This window comes from Rhinatrema bivittatum, chromosome 2 (assembly GCF_901001135.1).
Source record: "Rhinatrema bivittatum chromosome 2, aRhiBiv1.1, whole genome shotgun sequence".
Taxonomy (NCBI): Eukaryota; Metazoa; Chordata; class Amphibia; order Gymnophiona; family Rhinatrematidae; genus Rhinatrema; species Rhinatrema bivittatum.
In genome coordinates this window covers 374619275-374636832 of record NC_042616.1, presented here as the reverse complement: position 1 = coordinate 374636832, position 17558 = coordinate 374619275, and the positions used below count along the sequence as shown (strand labels likewise).

The 17558-nt window shown below is 46.2% G+C and overlaps 1 protein-coding gene across 1 annotated transcript in view; it reads right to left on the bottom strand.

The window, feature by feature from the left end:
• LOC115083294 (dynein heavy chain 5, axonemal-like) overlaps window positions 1-17558 on the bottom strand; it is a 1259434-nt gene that overhangs the window by 704054 nt on the left and 537822 nt on the right. Inside the window, exon 40 of the mRNA XM_029587102.1 lies at window positions 14923-15234. Coding sequence (XP_029442962.1) covers window positions 14923-15234 — 312 coding nt within the window. The remainder of the gene's footprint in view (window positions 1-14922; window positions 15235-17558) is intronic.

Here is a 17558-nt window from a genome sequence, read left to right as displayed (position 1 = left end):
CCGAAGTGAGTACCAGTCTCGACTTCCCTGGCTCCCACTGCTCCCATGGTTCCATCTTGCCCCATAATTCCACTTCCATCTCCTCCCCATTATTCTGGGGAGCCTCAACTCTGTCGGTGGTTCCTCAACCAGTGCAACATGCATGTCTGCCTCCAGTCTGCACTGTTTCAGGATGATACCACGAAGACCACCTACATTCTCTCCCTTCTGGATGGCAAGGCCTTAGCATGGGCCTCCCCCTTGTGGGAACATTCTGATCCCATCCTGCAGGACCTCCGGAGCTTCTTGGACCTCTTCCAGATGGTGTTTGATGACCCAGGGCATCAGGCAGTCTCTGGTTTGGATCTTCTCCTATCTGTCAGTGTAGTCACTCCCTCTCTGATTATACCATTGAATTCCGGACCTTGGCTTTGGAACTCCATTGGGGAGAGGATTGTGAGGCTGAAATAAGAACAAACTGGAGGCTTGCGAGCTTCCCGCTTCTCTAGACTCTGTCATTGAGCTAGCCTGCCTAATGGACCATCAACTCCAGGAATGGAACCGAGATCAATTTTCCAGGAGATGTGCAGCTGCCACCAATCACCCTCAGCATCCCTCTTCACCACCGGAAGTTTCTTGCTCCTCTGGATCTACAATGGAAGAACTGATGCAACTGGCTCATGGCAGGTTGTCTCCCAAGGAGCGCCTTCAACACGCCAGGCTGGACTCTGTCTACTGTGGTGAGGCCGGTCAACTCATAGTCACTGCCCAGTAAGGCCGGTAAACACTTGGCCCTAGGTCTCAGTGGGGGACTGACCCTAGGCCTGACCACTCCGGTTCCCCTATTAACACTTCCCATGACGTTCTTGGTGGGAGATCAGGACTCCACTCTTGCTCTAGTGGATTCCAGAGCTGGAGGAAACTTCATGATGAAGGCTCTTGTGGAGCATCTCCAGATTCCTACTTTCCTCTGCCCGATCCCATTGGTCCTTTCCTCCATCAATGAGGATCCCTCGCTGGAAAAGTTACCTACATTACAGTTCTATTAAAGTTTTGCACTGGCTCGCTCCATGTGGAACAGCTGGCATTTCATATCATAAATAAAGCCATACATCCTGTGGTCCTGGGGTTACCCTGGCTCCGATGACATTCTCCGCAGTTTGATTGGGCCACTCTTCAACTGACCCACTGGGGTCCTGACTGTTATATGATCTGCTTGGAGAAGATAGAAACCCTGGTCTTCCTCAGCAGTTCGCACATTTTGCTGATGTATTGTCTAAAAAGGAAGCTGACATCTTACCCCCTCACAGGGAGTTTGTGCCATCGATCTGCTACCCAGTAACAAACATCCTTGGGGAAGGGTTTACCCCTTGTCCCTATCAGAGACAAAGGTCATGTCTGAGTATATAAAAGAGAACTTGGATAAAGGATTCATCTGTCACTCTACTTCATCATTAGATGCTGGCTTTTTCTTTGTGGCGAAGAAGGATGGGACCCATGATTAGATTATTGAGGTCTGAATGCCATCACCCGAAAGGACCGTTACCCTTTCCTCTGATATTGAAGTTATTCGACTGCCTGCAAGGAGCCAAGATTTTTTCTAAAATGGATCTCTGTGGAGCATACAACTTAATTTGCATTCGACGTGGAGACAAGTGGAAAACAGCTTTAATATCAGAAATGGCCATTATGAATGCTTGGTCATGCGTTCGGAATGTGCAATGCACCAGCCGTGTTTCAAAACATGATGGATGAGATATTCAGAGACCTCCTCTATGAGTGCATAGTTGTATACTTAGATGATATCTTGGTCTTCTCAAAATATCTGGTTATTCATCGTCCAGAGGTCTCTCAAGTTCTCCAATGTCTCCATGAGAACCGGCTGTACGCCAAACTCAAGAAATGCCTATTTGAAAGGGAAAGCCTCTCTTTTCTGGGCTAGTCTCTAAATGAGGATTTCACATGGACCCCCAAGAAGCTCAAGAGCATAGAAGATTGGCTTCAGCCTAGCAGATTGGTGAGCCCTACAAAGATTCCTGGGCTTCGCTAATTACTATTGCAAGTTTTATTAATAATTACTCAAAGTTGGCAGCTCCACTCACTGCTCTGATCAACAAGGGAGCCAATGCCAAACTATGGCCACCTGAGGCTAACAGCTTTCCAAGAGTTAAGGCTGCTTCCACTGGGAACCCTGTCTCTGTCACCCAGACCCGAAGCATCCTTTCATTGGGGAAGTGGACGCCTCTTCAGAAGGAGAAGGGGCCGTCTTCAGCCAGTACTCATCCTCTGGAACTTTGCAGCTTTAACTCTTTTTCTCTAGGAAGTTTTCTCCAGCCAAGCGTAATTATGGGATAGGTGACAAGAGTTACGGCCATCAAGCTTGCATTGGAAGAATGGCAGCAGTGGTTGGAGGGGGGCTCAGCATCATATCACCATCTATACTGACCATAAGAACCTGTAGCACCTCCACTATGCCCAGCATCTGAACCCACAGCAGGCCCATTGGGCATTTTACTTTCACCCTGGGTCCTCCTCGCCTCCACCATGATAGTTCCTCCAGGGAAGATGGTTGTTCCTTCGTAAACAATGTGAAAAATGTTAAGTTGTAGAGATGTGAATCGTGTGATCGATCGTCTTAACGATCAATTTCGGCTGGGGGGGGAGGGAATCGGATCATCACGGTTTTTTAAATATCGTGTAAATCATAAATCGGGGGAGGGTGGGAAAACCGGCACACTAAAACATCCCTAAAACCCACCCCGACCCTTTAAAATAAATCCCCCCCCCCCCCCCACCCCCCCCAAAATGCCTTAATTACCTGGGGTTTCCAGAGAGGGGGTCCCGATGTGATCTTTTATTCTCGGGCCTCCGGTGCGTTGTTAGAAATGGCGCCGGCGCTCAGGGCAAAGGTAGCGCCGGCGCCATTTTGTTTTTGTCCCCCGACGTCAGAGCGTAGGAGATCGCTCCCGGGACCCCCGCTGGACCCCCAGGGACTTTTGGCCAGCTTGGGGGGGCCTCCTGACCCCCACAAGACTTGCCAAAAGTCCAGCGGGGGTCCGGGAGCGACCTCCTGCACTCGAATCGTTTTGCCGTACAAAATGGCGCTGGCGTATGGCCGACGTATGGCCGGTGCCATTTTGTACGGCAAAACGATTCGAGTGCAGGAGGTCGTTCCCGGACCCTTGCTGGACTTTTGGCAAGTCTTATGGGGGTCAGGAGGCCCCCCCAAGCTGGCCAAAAGTCCCTGGAGGTCCAGCGGGGGTCCGGGAGCGATCTCCTACGCTCCTGACGTCGGGGGACAAAAAACAAAATGACGCCGGCGCTACCTTTGCCCTGTCATATGACAGGGCAAAGGTAGCGCCGGCGCCATTTCTACAACGCACCGGAGGCCCGAGAGTAAAAGATCACACCGGGACCCCCCCCATTGGACTCCAGGTAATTTAAGGCATTTTGGGGGGGGTTCGGGAGGGTGGGGGATTTATTTTAAAGGGTCGGGGTGGGTTTTAGGGTTGTTTTAGTGTGCAGGTTTTCCCGCCCTCCCCCTTCCCCTCCCCCTTCCCCCGATTTACGATTTTTGACGATAAATCGGGGGAATTCCTATTAAATATCGCCTCTAACGATTTTTGACGATTTAAAATATATCGGACGATATTTTAAATCGTCAAAAAACGATTCATATCCCTATTAAGTTGGTCCTACGATTTCCGTGTCACAGGCCACCCTGGATGAGCCCAGACCCTTGCATTACTCCAGCAATTTGTCTGTTGGCCCAACATGGACTTTTGTCTTGTCTGCACGCAGCAGAAACCGTTGACGGGATGACATTGGGGGCTGTTACAGCCATTGTCAGCCCCCAAGGAACATTGGACTCATCTCCACAGATTTTGCCAAGGATTTACCTCTCTCAAATGGCAACATGGTCATCTGGGTGGTAGCTGTTTTTGTTTAATGTTCATTGCCACTGTTATTTGCACTTTCTGTACTTCTGTATCTCTTTAATTACTTACTCCCCCTCCCCCACCCCTGTTCTTTGTATTTTCAATCTTTCAGTTATAATGTAAACCGGTGTGATGTTTGCACACTAATGCCGGTATATAAAAGGTTTAAATAAATAAATAGTTGACCGTTTCTCAAAAATGCACACTTCACACCATTGCCTGGTCTTCTTACAGCTCCACAGTTAGCGCAACTTTTTGTTCAGCACGTGTTCCATCACCACAGACTCCTTAAACACATTATCTCGGATCGAGGTACCCAGTTCAACCACAAGATATTGGGCAATCCCTATGTAAAAAGTTCAACATTACATTGGATTTCACCACAGTTGTATCATCCACAAGCTAATGGTCAGTCTGAACGGAAAAATCGGATGCTAAAACATGTCCTCCCAGCTTATGTCAATATCCATGAAGATGACTGGGTGACTCTGCTTCTTTGGGCAGAGTTTTCCCATAACTCTCATCCTTTCACTGCCTTGGGTGCCTCTCCATTTCAAATCATTTATGGCAAGGCAGCCATTTTCTCTGATAGTTCCCTCACCTGCAGCTCAAATGACAGTAGAAGAGCTAAACATCTCTGGAGCCATACGCGACAGATGCTGCAGAAAGTGGGCCTAAAAGCCAAAGAATTTACTGACCTCCACCGCAGACCCGCACCGCAGTTCAAACAAGGAGAAAAGGAATGGCTCAGCACCTGGCATATCCAACTCAGAGTTCCATCTTTGCAGCTCGCTCCTCTGTACATTGGGCCATTTACGGTGTTACAACAAACTAGGGGCCAGTAACATACCAATTCCACCTCCCCGCCTATCTAAAGATACATAATTCCTTACATGTCTCTCTCTTGAATCCTCTGGTACTCTCATGGCCCTCTCGGAAGACACCACTGCCACAGGAGATCACCTCAGAGAGTGATATCACGTATCAGGTACATAAAGTTCTGGACATGAGAAGACATGGCCAAAATGGGAGAATCTCCACTCCTGGAAAATATATGGCCCGAAGAGAATATCTGGAAGCCTACCGCCAATATATTAGACAAAAATCTGATCAAGCAGTTTCCACGCATCCCATCCCAGGAAGCCGAAACCCTCAGGTGGAGAGCTTAGAGGAAGGGTACTGTTAGGTTTGTCGGCCTCGGAGCCCTGCAGCAGCCTCACTTACCTGTCTGTTGCGACCATCGCTGCTCGACACGCTCACTCTGCCCTCTTTACCTCTGTGGCAACTCCCTCCAGGTGTGATGGACGGTTGGCTGCCGCGGCGTCTCCATGCCGTCTCCCTCCGGCATCCCCGGACCGGCTCGACGCTGCAGATCCGCCATGTTGCCTGAAGACCTAGGGCGCGCGCACGCTCTGACTGAAGTACCAGCAAGGGCGCGAACCTCAGGGGCGTCCCCTGAGATGACATCATCCGCTTCCAATATTAAAGGTCTCTATTTTCACTATCAAACTGAGTTAGCAAAGATATTCGTATAGGAACTCCTTATGAAGAGGATTCGTTACCCAAGCTACTCTGCCCTCCTCGGACTACCAGAGGGTACCAATTCCTCGGGGGCCTCGCTCTCTTCTTTACTTTCAGATTACAGACAGGAACCGGTACTCGCTCCTAGAGGGCCCATGTTCCTGGACACTCTGAAGATTCTCTTCTGCCTGGAAGCTATCGCTACTACAAACAATTGTGAGTTACCATCGCTCTTTCAGAGCTTACCCTGGAACCAGGTACTCGCTCCTCGAGGGTCTAATCCTTTCCAGCTCCTGAGATTCCTTGAGACCTTATGTGAGTTTTGTCATCTAGTTCTGTTCATGAACTCTGCCTACACTGCCTACTCACTTTCTATAGTTTCTCAACAGCTCAGCCATCCTGGAATAGCTGTTCCAGTACCTGAGGGACTACAGCCCTACCGGGCATATCAGCTCACTACTGCCACCTCTGGAGGTTTCAAAAACCTGTTTAATAAAAGAACTAATGTGTGTCTGTCTCCATTCTCAAGCCTAGCCAGTGGTCCCTCTTGGGATATCCTCCTGGGGGCGTGGTCATCTGCCACCGGCCCAGGGTTCCACCCTCAACTATAACAGATTCATTTCAGATTGCTAACTCCTTAGCAAGACGATATCTGAGACACTACGGATTGCTAGCTCCTCCCTCCTTCAGGAGCCTGCAACACCGATTCTAATAAACACCGATTCTAATAAGACTGCTGACTTCTCCTTTCTTAGGAGTCAACAATAACAGAATTCTAACAGTTTGCTCTCTCTCCACAGTCAGATCAACAACACATTGCTAAACTCCTCCCATGGAGTACAACAGATTGCTAACTACTATCTAATTGCTTCTCCCATCAGATAGCACGTCATTAACAGATTGCTCCTCCCAGCAGACTGATCACTACGTTCACTTCAGATTGCTAACTCCTATAATCAGATTTCTAACACTGTCACCATACCACTGCGGCGAATATAGTCTCAGATTCCTTTTTTGCGATGGGGAGCCACCGCCGACATAACTCTTCCTCTTTGTGGCCTTGAGCACCACTCTGGCTCCTCACGGCTCAGGTTCACCGACACTGATGTATTGGCTTCTGCACCCAACCCCTAGGTGTGTGCACCTCTCTTCAGAATTTAAAGGACCAGTGGCGGTAAAAACCCGGGGCCCTTCCTGATCATACAATCAACCCAGGACTACTTAAAGCTGGATCCTGCCTCCAGCCTTTGCTTTGGCTATAGGGCTCCTCGCTTTTGAGTAGTGTTTTGTCATTCCTGAATTCCTTCCTGCCTTCTGTGTTCCTCACCTTCCTCCTTCATTACTTCGGATTGATCTTGGCTTTGACTTCGGACTGGACCTTGACCATGAGCTAACGCCGCCTGCCTCGACCTTGACCATGAGCTTCGCTGCCGGTTCCTGACCTCAGCCTGAGCACCTGTGACTCTTCTGCTACCTGGACTTCCATCACTGCAGAGGCCCTGGCACCCAGGGGTTCAACCTAAGGGGAATGTGTGTTGGTAGTGGTGAAGCTCCAGCTGGGCCTCTGCTCTCCTGCAGCCTTTCCTTCCAATGGTGGGCACCTGTGGGGCTCCTCCCCACAAGCAGCGTCAACTACCCCTTGGGTCCAAGGGTCCACCAGCATAATAATGTAGAGGAGTTAGAGAAAGCCTGGTGGGATGGAAGGATGTGGGGCCCAAAACACGATCATTCTCTCACCAATATTAGATTGTAAGCCCTCTGGGGATAGGAAAATACCTATAGTACCTAAATGTAATATGCTTTGAACTGCCAAAAAGCAGAACATATTTATTTGTTCATTTTTTTATTTAAAATGATTTATTAACCGTGCCCTCTGTAATGCCCATCGATCGCAGACGGCTGCAACCGCGTTTACTTACTTCCTGCACCGTTCTCCTGCCCTCCCCCGGTCTGCTCGCTGTGCAGACCAATCTCCACTGCTGCATTCCCCAGGGCTCCTCGTGGTGGCCTGGCTGCTGATACCTACATTGATTTTGGGTCTTCCTAGGCACGCGTGCCACCGGGCCCTCCTTTGAAGTCTCTTTGGCGGGAACCTCGGGGGCGTCCCTGATTGATGATGTCATCAGACCTGGGTACTTAAGCTCCACCTTTCACCCCCAGCTAGCCGACTTGGCAACAAGTTCCATACATCTCTACAAACTCCTGCCTTCGTGTTCCTGTGGCTATGCTATCGGACTCCTTGGACTTGGACTCTGTCTGGTACCCGCTCCTCAGGGCCAGTGTGCACACTTCTACGGGGACTCTGTCTCCTGGCCTCCCTCACTCCTCGGGCTGGCCTTGCACCTCCTGGAGTCCTATCCTGCAAGGCTCCCCTTCCTTGGGGCTGCCCCTGGAACACCTCTGCGACTCGGGAGTTCTACCTCAGTGCTTCCCTGCTCCTCGGGGTTGTGCCTACGTGCTGTACAAGACTGTCAGCGCCTCCCCACTTCTCAGGGCTGCGCCTACGTGCTACTCAAGAGACAGTACTTCCCTGCTCCTCGGGGAAGTGCTCTCGTGCTACACTGCAACTGTCTGCGCCTCCCCACTCCTCGGTTTTGCGCCTACATGCTGTACTGGGACTGCCAGCATTCCACCGCTCCTTGGGGCAGTGCTTCCGTGCTATACAGAAACTGTCAGAGCTCTCCGCTCTGTGGGATTGTGCATATATCATCAGTGGAGACCTGACTCGGGCTTCCCTGCTTCACAGGCTGGCCTACGTCATTACATCTACACCTCCTACGCTGCACAGCTCCGCCCCTCAGGGTTACCTTTCTGGAATACCTCCTGCACAGTCAGTCCCGCACCTCCCGCTCTGCGGCCTGTCTGGCGCCTTCCCCTTCAGGGTCTCTGCCCAGGTATAATCTCCAGCCTGCCACCCTACTGGGGTAATTCACCTGGCTCCTTGAGACCTCTCCATAGCTTCACCCAGAGCTCACCACTGTGCCTGACCTCATCTCCCAATGGTGTGGACCAGTGGGGCTTCTCCCCACAGGTGGTAACAACTCCCATCTCGGGCCAAGTGTTCACATACACACAAACCATAACAGATTGCCAAGTCCATAGACCCGGCAGAGGTCTCGGCCCTCCAGGCCATTCCTGGTCTGGCACAAAGGATAAGTGAACAGCAAAAATTCTTGGAGTCTCCGGCAGCTGCCATAGTCAACCTGAGCTCTCGCCTAGATGCTACCATGACTGCCACTACCACATCTATCAAGCTCAATACCTCCACCTCTCTGTCGGCTCCTTGGCTGACTGTGCCCTTTCCGGCACCTCCTCGCTTTGCAGGGGTTTCTTGAATCAATGCAATATGTACTTCTGCCTGCAACCTGCTTACTTCCTAGACGTGATCACCAAGACTACATACATCCTGGCCCTTTTGGATGGTAAGGCCTTGGCCTGGGCATCACCTCTCTGGGAGTGAGCAGACCCGGTCCTTCGAGACCTTCCAGGGTTCCTGGCCCTGTTTCAGTCCATCTTTGAAGACCCTGGTCGACGAGCCATTTCCGGGTCATTTCTTCATCTCCAACAAGGCTCTTGCCCTTTAGCGGACTACGCAACCTTTGCAGTAGAGGAGGACCGGAAGGCTCATCTGCATGTGACCAGAAACCCTTGAATTAACTGAGTGAAGATTAATTTAACGGTGGTTAAAGAGGATTGGTAAGTATAGCTTTCAGAAATTTTTGGACTTATAAAAGTTTGGTGAAAGGTGAAATTGAGGGATATATTCTTTAGAGTTTGTGTGTTTCTGAGGTAATAAGCAAGCCAGAGAAAGTTAATTCTAGTGTCTGTCTTTACCACCCACTCAACCCTTGATTTTTATGCACGAGACACTTTCTCATTAAAAGTCAATCAGGGTCTTATCTAAATCATACTATTGTACCAGCCCTTATTGAAAGTTTAATCATCCCCTTGTAGGACAATAGCTGATTAATTAGTAAATTCACCAGTAAAATGAAAGTACCCTCATTCCAACTCTCTTAGTATCCTAAAACTTAACTAGGAACTCAATAAAACTAAGATGAAGGCAGCAGTCCAGAAGCAAGAGGGGGGCTTTCCAGTCTTTTGCATTGAGTGTCACATGTATGATTTTTTTACCCACCGGTGAGAGATTGTATGTGTGCACTCGGTGCAAAGAGCTCCTGGCTCTTAGGGAATGAGTCTGATCCCTGGAGGCTAGAGTAGCAGACTTGGAGGAGCAGAGACAGACAGAGAAGTACATTGATGAGACCTTCAGGGACATAGTAGCCAAGTCCCAGACCTCATGTGTCACCTAGATAGGATTATAGACAGTGCTGGGGAGGAGCCGGCTGTCATGGTACATGTGAGCACCAACAACACAGGAAAATGTGGGAGAGAGGTTCTGGAAGCCAAATTTTGGATTTTTGGTAGGAAGCTAAAATCCAGAACCTCCAGGGTGGTATTCTCTGAAATGCTTCCTGTTCCACGTGCAGGTCCCCAGAGGCAGGCAGAGCTCCAGAGTTTCAATGTGTGGATGAGACAATGGTGCAGGGAAGAGGGATTCAGTTTTGTAAGGAACTGGGGAAACCTTTGGGGAAGGGGGAGACTTTTCCGAAAGGATGGGCTCCACTTTAACCCGAGTGGAACCAAGCTGCTCAAAAAGAGATAGAGCAGGTTTTAAAATAGAACAAGGGGGAAAGCTGACAGACACTCAGCAGTGCCTGGTTCAGAGAAATGTATCCTTGAAGGATACTAATGAAATAGGAGAGTTAGGGCATCCCAACAGAGAGGTTCCAATAAAAAAGCAAACATAGTCCATGTACCTATATGTAAAAAATCACTGAAGCTAATGATTTCCGAATTATCCATAATACAAACAAAAAACACACTTTGAAATGTCTGTATGCCAATGCCATAAGTCTAAGAAGTACGATTGGAGAGTTAAGAACATAAGAACATAAGAAATTGCCATGCTGGGTCAGACCAAGGGTCCATCAAGCCCAGTATCCTGTTTCCAACAGAGGCCAAAACCAGACCACAAGAACATGGCAATTACCCAAACACTAAGAAGATCCCATGCCACTGATGCAATTAATAGCAGTGGCTATTCCCTAAGTAAAATTGATTAATAGCCATTAGTAGATGTGACTCGGTTATTTTCACTTTCGAATAATAGAAGGACTAGGGGGCATTCCATGAAGTTAGCAAGTAGCACATTTAAGACTAATCGGAGACAATTATTTTTCACTCAATGCACAATTAAGCTCTGGAATTTGTTGCCAGAGGATGTGGTTAGTGCAGTTAGTGTAGCTGGGTTCAAAAAAGGTTTGGATAAGTTCTTGGAGGAGAAGTCCATTAACTGCTATTAATCAAGTTTACTAAGGGAATAGCCACTGCTATTAATTGCATCAGTAGCATGGGACCTTCTTAGTGTTTGGGTAATTGCCAGCTTCTTGTGGCCTGGTTCGGCCTCTGTTGGAAACAGGATGCTGGGCTTGATGGAACCTTGGTCTGACCCAGCATGACAATTTCTTATGTTCTTATGTACTTTTGACTGTTATTCATTTGCAGAGATTGAAGTCCGTAAGTTTGGTGCTTAGTTCTGAAAATTAGTGCTAAGCTCCTAATTTTGTTTCTCACCCTAAACTCTGCTCCTGTAGCTATCCACTTTTTGGTCTTTAAATTTAGGTACCTAGTGAAACTAGAAGCTTACATTTAGGTACTCAGTTCTAGAAAATTTTCAGTATATCCAATTTAGGTACCTAACACCAAAAGTTAATATCCTAAACCCTTTGAAAATTGATCCTTAAATTACTATGACAGAAAGAATAAAGATTGATATACAACATGGAAGTCAGCGAACACCAAAAATAACCAATAAAATTTTCACAGTATTCCTCAAGTAATGAAGGGACCATGTTGTCTCATAAGTCCCTTTACTATATGCACTTATGAGACATCTTCTGTCGTCTTCTGTTGACTCTTCTGCTGGTCTTCTATAAAATATCACAATGTGCAGAAGAACCCAGCTTTCCCCAGGATTCAAATGGTTAAAAAAATTTGTAAAATAAAGTAATAGTTGTACAGAGGGTACCCTATAGAGAAAGGAGACCAAAATTTGGAAGAGAGCAGCAAGATCACAGTCATCTCTGAGGAAATCTGTATTCATCTTCTTGTATGATAGCAGGGCATTAATACTGTGCTAGCAGGGAAAGTCCTAAAGACAGTGGTCAGGTTCTGTTGCTGTGAAGTATTATAAAACCTACTTCAGTTTTTATAAATGGAAAATCATTCAAAGCAATTTAATGAGCTGAGAGGTATAGGAAATCAGAAAGAGATGCATTTTAAACACATTAAATGACAAAAGCTATATTTCAGAGTGGAAGCCTCCAACATCTATTAATTCTGAAAACTAAAACTGCCCAATTTTTATCTTTGTCAGCAGACTTTATATTTCTGTGCTTCGTGCAGAGAATACAGATGCTGTTTTCTAAGACTGGACTTTCAGCAGCTTGAATACCATGATCTAGGTTATCAAATGAAAAAGAGAGAAGATCTAATACAATGTCAGTATCTATCACCCATCCCACACTTCTGTGAAGTGTTTTATAAAACTTCCTGAGGCTTATCTAGCTTGGGGTCAGGAAGCTAGTACAGCAGCTGATGCATGGATAAATTATTGCCACCTTCTATTTAATTGGTTGCATATAAAATAAATAATAAAGAAATGGCAACACTGGGGCATTTGATTATTTCCTGCCATTACAAATGGGTAAACATCAAAATTTTATTCTATTATACCCATTCTGAATACACCACTGACTTTATTGCCTGTGGCCAGTTATTTTTCTAAGGTATTACAGCAGTTCTGTCAGTCATGTAAATTCTGATTTGATGATAGTCTTAAACCTTCTCTTCAGACAAGTTATGGTATGTGGGATATTTCATGCCAAGCAAGTGTGTCAATTCATATAGGCCTCTATTCTGCCCAAAAACTCTTGGGTCACATAAGAGGCCAAATGTCCAGATGCTGTGGTGCCCAACTTCAGCATTTATTGTGGCTCCATTCCCTCCTGCTGACCTCATTGCAGACCGATGTGAGACAGAGTCCTGCTTTAGATGGCATGTTGCTACCAGCAGGTCGTCCCTTTGGGGCAGCTTTGGGGTGATGGGGGAACACTGGGGAGCAGGATGACTTTGGAGGTTAAAGTGAGGAGGGTGAAAGAGTATAGAAGATACTATTGTATTTTTAATTTTGAAATGTTAATGATTTTATTGTAATTTGATATAACACGCTTTGAGTCTTTGAGGAAAAAAAGCATGTAAAAATTCTGCCTCAGGCAATCTCTGCATTGGGGAAGCAGTTAATAAGGTATTTTTTTTAAAGTTAATAAATAACACAATTCAAACATTAAATTAGTATAGAGCCCAAGATATATTTTTTAAGCTGCAAAAAAATATTTGGCTTGACTTGCAAGATAGTTGACAGTCATGTGGAGATGTACTTCAATGAATCACTGTCTTTTCACCTCTGAATCAGTAGAAAAGAGATCTCACCAAATACATATATTTAAATGGGCAATGGAAAAGTAATGCAGTTCTGTGAGACCTGTTCAATAGATCCCTAGAAACGGGAGTGGTGCCGAGTGATTGGAGAAGAGCGGTGGTGGTCCTGCTTCACAAGAGTGGGAACAGAGAGGAGGCTGGTAACTACAGACCAGTTAGCCTCACCTCAGTGGTGGGAAAAGTAATGGAGTCACTGTTGAAAGAGAGAATAGTGAACTATCTACAGTCCGGAGAATTGCTGAACCAGAGGCAGCATGGATTCACCAGGGGAAGATCCTGTCAGACAAATCTGATTGACTTTTTTGACTGGGTAACCAAGGAATTGGATCAAGGAAGAGCGCTCGATGTCATCTACTTGGATTTCAGCAAAGCTTTTGATACGGTTCCACACAGGAGACTGGTGAATAAAACAAGAAGCTTAGGAGTGAGTGCCGAGGTGGTGACCTGGATTGCAAACTGGTTGACGGACAGAAGACAATGTGTGATGGTAAATGGAACTTTCTCTGAAGAGAGAGCGGTTTTAAGTGGTGTACCGCAAGGATCTGTGTTGGGACCGGTCCTGTTCAATATCTTTGTGAGCGATATTGCGGATGGGATAGAAGGTAAGGTTTGTCTTTTTGCGGATGACACTAAGATCTGCAACAGAGTGGACATGCCGGAAGGAGTGGAAAGAATGAGACGGGATTTAAGGAATCTGGAAGAGTAGTCGAAGATATGGCAGCTGAGATTCAATGCCAAGAAGTGCAAAGTCATGCATATGGGAGTGGAAATCCGAATGAACTGTATTCGATGGGGGGGGGGGGGGGGGGGAAGGCTGTGCACGGAGCAGGAGAAGAGACCTTGGGGTGATAGTGTCTAATGATATGAAGTCTGCGAAACAATGCGACAAGGCGATAGCAAAAGCCAGAAGAATGCTGGGCTGCATAGAGAGAGGAATATCGAGTAAGAAAAGGGAAGTGATTATCCCCTTGTACAGGTCCTTGGTGAGACCTCACCTGGAGTATTGTGTTCAGTTCTGGAGACCGTATCTCCGAAGAGACAGAGACAAGATGGAGGCGGTCAGAGAAGGGCGACCAAAAAGGTGGAAGGTCTTCATCAAATGACTTATGAGGAGATATTGAAGAATCTAAATATGTACACCCTGGAGGAAAGGAGGAGCAGAGGTGATATGATACAGACTTTCAGATACTTGAAAGGTTTTAATGATCAAAGACAACGACAAACCTTTTCCGTCAGAAAAAAAATCAGCAGAACCAGAGGTCATGAGCTGAGGCTCCAGGGAGGAAGACTAAGAACCAATGTCAGGAAGTATTTCTTCACGAAAGGGTGGTGGATGCCTGGAATGCCCTTCCAGAGGAATAGGTAAAGTCTAAAACTGTGAAGGAATTCAAAGGGGCGTGGGATAAACACTGTGGATCCATCAAGTCCTAGAGGACGTGAATAAAGAGGAGGCAGCAAAACACTGCACGGAGCGGCAGTAGCCACAGAGGCATTCACGGAGCGGGATGCCAGTGGTTGTGTTCCACCTTCACGGAGCAGAAGGATGAAGGGCTGCCATCTCCAATAAAAAAAAACAAACAGGGGTGGGTAAGAGTATGGGGTAGGGGTGTGGCCTGCTCGTTGCAGCGGTTGCTACCCCTAATTGAGCTGGATGTTCACTTGGATGCAGATCCGGCGCTGCTCTCTACATTGGTGGTGGGGTGGAGGGGAATTAGGGCTGGAGGATACTGGAAGCCAATAGTAACAGGTGGGAGAGAGAAAAAGGAAAAAAAAAAAAGGATAAAGTGCGTAGCTTGCTGGGCAGACTGGATGGGCCGTTTGGTCTTCTTCTGCCGTCATTTCTATGTTTCTATGTTTCTATGTTCTGTTAACAACAGATGTGGACAATATTATCATTAGCAAAAATATTGTATTTCTGTACCTGGAAGACACTGTTAAAGCAGTCCCACAGAATATCGTGATGCTTAGATGAAAGAGTTTGAAGCCAAGCTTTTAAGATGGGCCTCCAGTCCAGCACTGAGGAGCTCATAAAGACCATGCCATTTCGGGAAACAGTTGCTGGAGAGGCATTGTCAATATTGTGAGGTTCAAACACAATCTTGCAATTTGGAGCCATTGGAATGCGGTCTCCATTAGCCAGGGTCAGTGTTTTGTTGTCATCTAGCACAGAATTCAGGTTTTCAATCCAGATAGCATCCACAGGACCATCCAATATTATCCATATGTGTTCACCCTAAAATAGATAAGTTAAAGTCCTGTATAATACAAAATACTAGTTTTATTACTAGAAACATCAAGTCTCTTATGAATTCAAGATGGGAACATGGCCCATATATTTTGAAACAATAATCCATGGAACCTGAACAGCAAAGGCTTGAAGGGTCAGGAGAGGCAATAAAATATCAGGAGTGGTAGGAAAGGCTTATTGCTGTTCCACTGAAGGGAGGCAAAGGGAGGTGGAGAAAGTGGTGCTGGACAGAAGTGAGGGAAAGTGGAGAAAGAGGTGAGAGAGAGAGAGAGGTGTGGAAGACTGAAGGTGTGGGAGATGTGAGAGAAAGATGGAGAACAGTAAGAAGTAGAAGGGCAGGACAGAAATGTCAAAGGGTAGATAAAGCAGTGGAGAGGGAGAATTAGATGGGAAAGACAGAATAGAAGATGGAGGTATAGGAAAGTGAATGATGAAAATGTGGTTGGAGCAACAGAAGAGAGAGAGGAAGGCTGAAGGATGGAAGACGAGAATTGGCGGATAATGTAGGCAGAAGAAGAACACAACTGAGGGGTATGGGACAACAATGAGCAGATGGGAAGAAAATGAATACAGTCTCAATTTTTAATGAGTCAGCTACTTGAGAGTTAGTATTAGATACTTTATAGGACATACTATAGATTAGCTTAGTCAACAGTTGATTTAAACCTCCAGTTACCCTTAGGCATGGAAAGCCGGCTATCCCCCTCTGAATTCATGGCCAGCTTGAGGGGAGGTCCCTGCAAAGTTGCAGAACAGGTCACTAGAGCTTCTTCTTCTACCAGGGGTGGATTAACACATGCAAAGTGGTTGCCCACCTGGGATGGCCATTCATAAACAATTACCTATTCTGCCTGTTGGGAAGCTTGCCATGCTTTTAGTTGCTTCTAGCATGAATTTTGATTAAATAAAAAAAATCATTAAAAAAGATAAGTAAATGTATGGGTGTAGCAAAGATTCTTTAACACATTATGAAGGTAATTTTCAAAGGAGTTACACGTGTAAATGTGACATACTATCATAGCAATTTTCAACAGCCATTTTCATGCATTTAGTGTACTTACTCATGTATAACATATGGAGCATTCAATGGCATATACTGTAGCAATTTTCAAAATTTCCACTTATATGCGTAAAGGGCATTTCCATGTAAAACAAAAAACATTTTACAAACGTGTAAATGCTTTTAAAATCAGGCCTAAAGGTTTTGTTCATCAAAGTGTTCATTGATAGGATATGTAGTTAGGCCAGGCGAGTACATTCATGTACATGATAATGATAGCAATGCTTGTGCTTTAAGAAAATATGATAAAGAAGAAAACTTAGGTCCCTGGATATTAGTAATCATTAGTGTTTATATCCTCATTAGATAACTGCTAGATACTATGGCTTTTACTCCATGTTAACAGTATGTATATTAGCATTACAACTAACATGCATAACCTCCCCCCAATCAAAAAAATAATTAAAATGTTCTCATTAGGTATTAATGCTGGATGAATAAATCCAGTATTAATACCTATGTGGCCAATGTATTAACCTATGGATTAGTAGCCATTTTGCACAATTTTGCTAGACATGAAACATGGGGTGGCCATGTTGTAAAGGGGCTGTGTGACCCACATGAGGCCCACCCTCAAAAAAGTAAAGGCTATGCCCCACCCCTCTGCAAAAACCAAGCTTACTCAATAGCTGGGGAGGCCTCTTTTGGAGAGCAGCTGAAATGCCCAATCGATCATGCCCTGCCGGCCATCATTTCCCACCATGGCACCAGCTAATCACTTTCATGTGCAAAGGGAGTTAATGAGGCCAATCGGTGCCATTTTGGAAAATGACGACCGGCAGAGAAGAAGCAAGTGGACATCACTCCTGCCTCGGACAGACCTTCCCCTCTTTCAGCTATCGGAAAGCTTGGGGGGTTACATGCTCAAGGGGAACAAGGGGACGGGGCTTCAGATTGGAGTTTGTAGAAGTTCAATCACACCCACACATTTTTGTCACACAAGGAACAATTGGGGGCCACTGGCCACCAGGGACTTCCCTTTACTTTGGAAGGCCTAATGCAGTCTGTGCAGCGCTTTTCATGAAACCCTGCTCTCCTGGGTCAAACCAAGACAATAATTTCTCTTTCAGGTATAGCTTTCTTATTTTTTTTTTGTGAAAATGGACTTGTGAAGCCTTTTTTCCACAAAACCCCCTCTAATGAGCTGCTTTGCAAGATTCTGCTTTGCAGCAGCTCTTTAGGAAGGATCTGAATACATTTTCACATGCAACCAGCTGTGCATGAAAGTTTATTTTTGTGAAGGCCACAT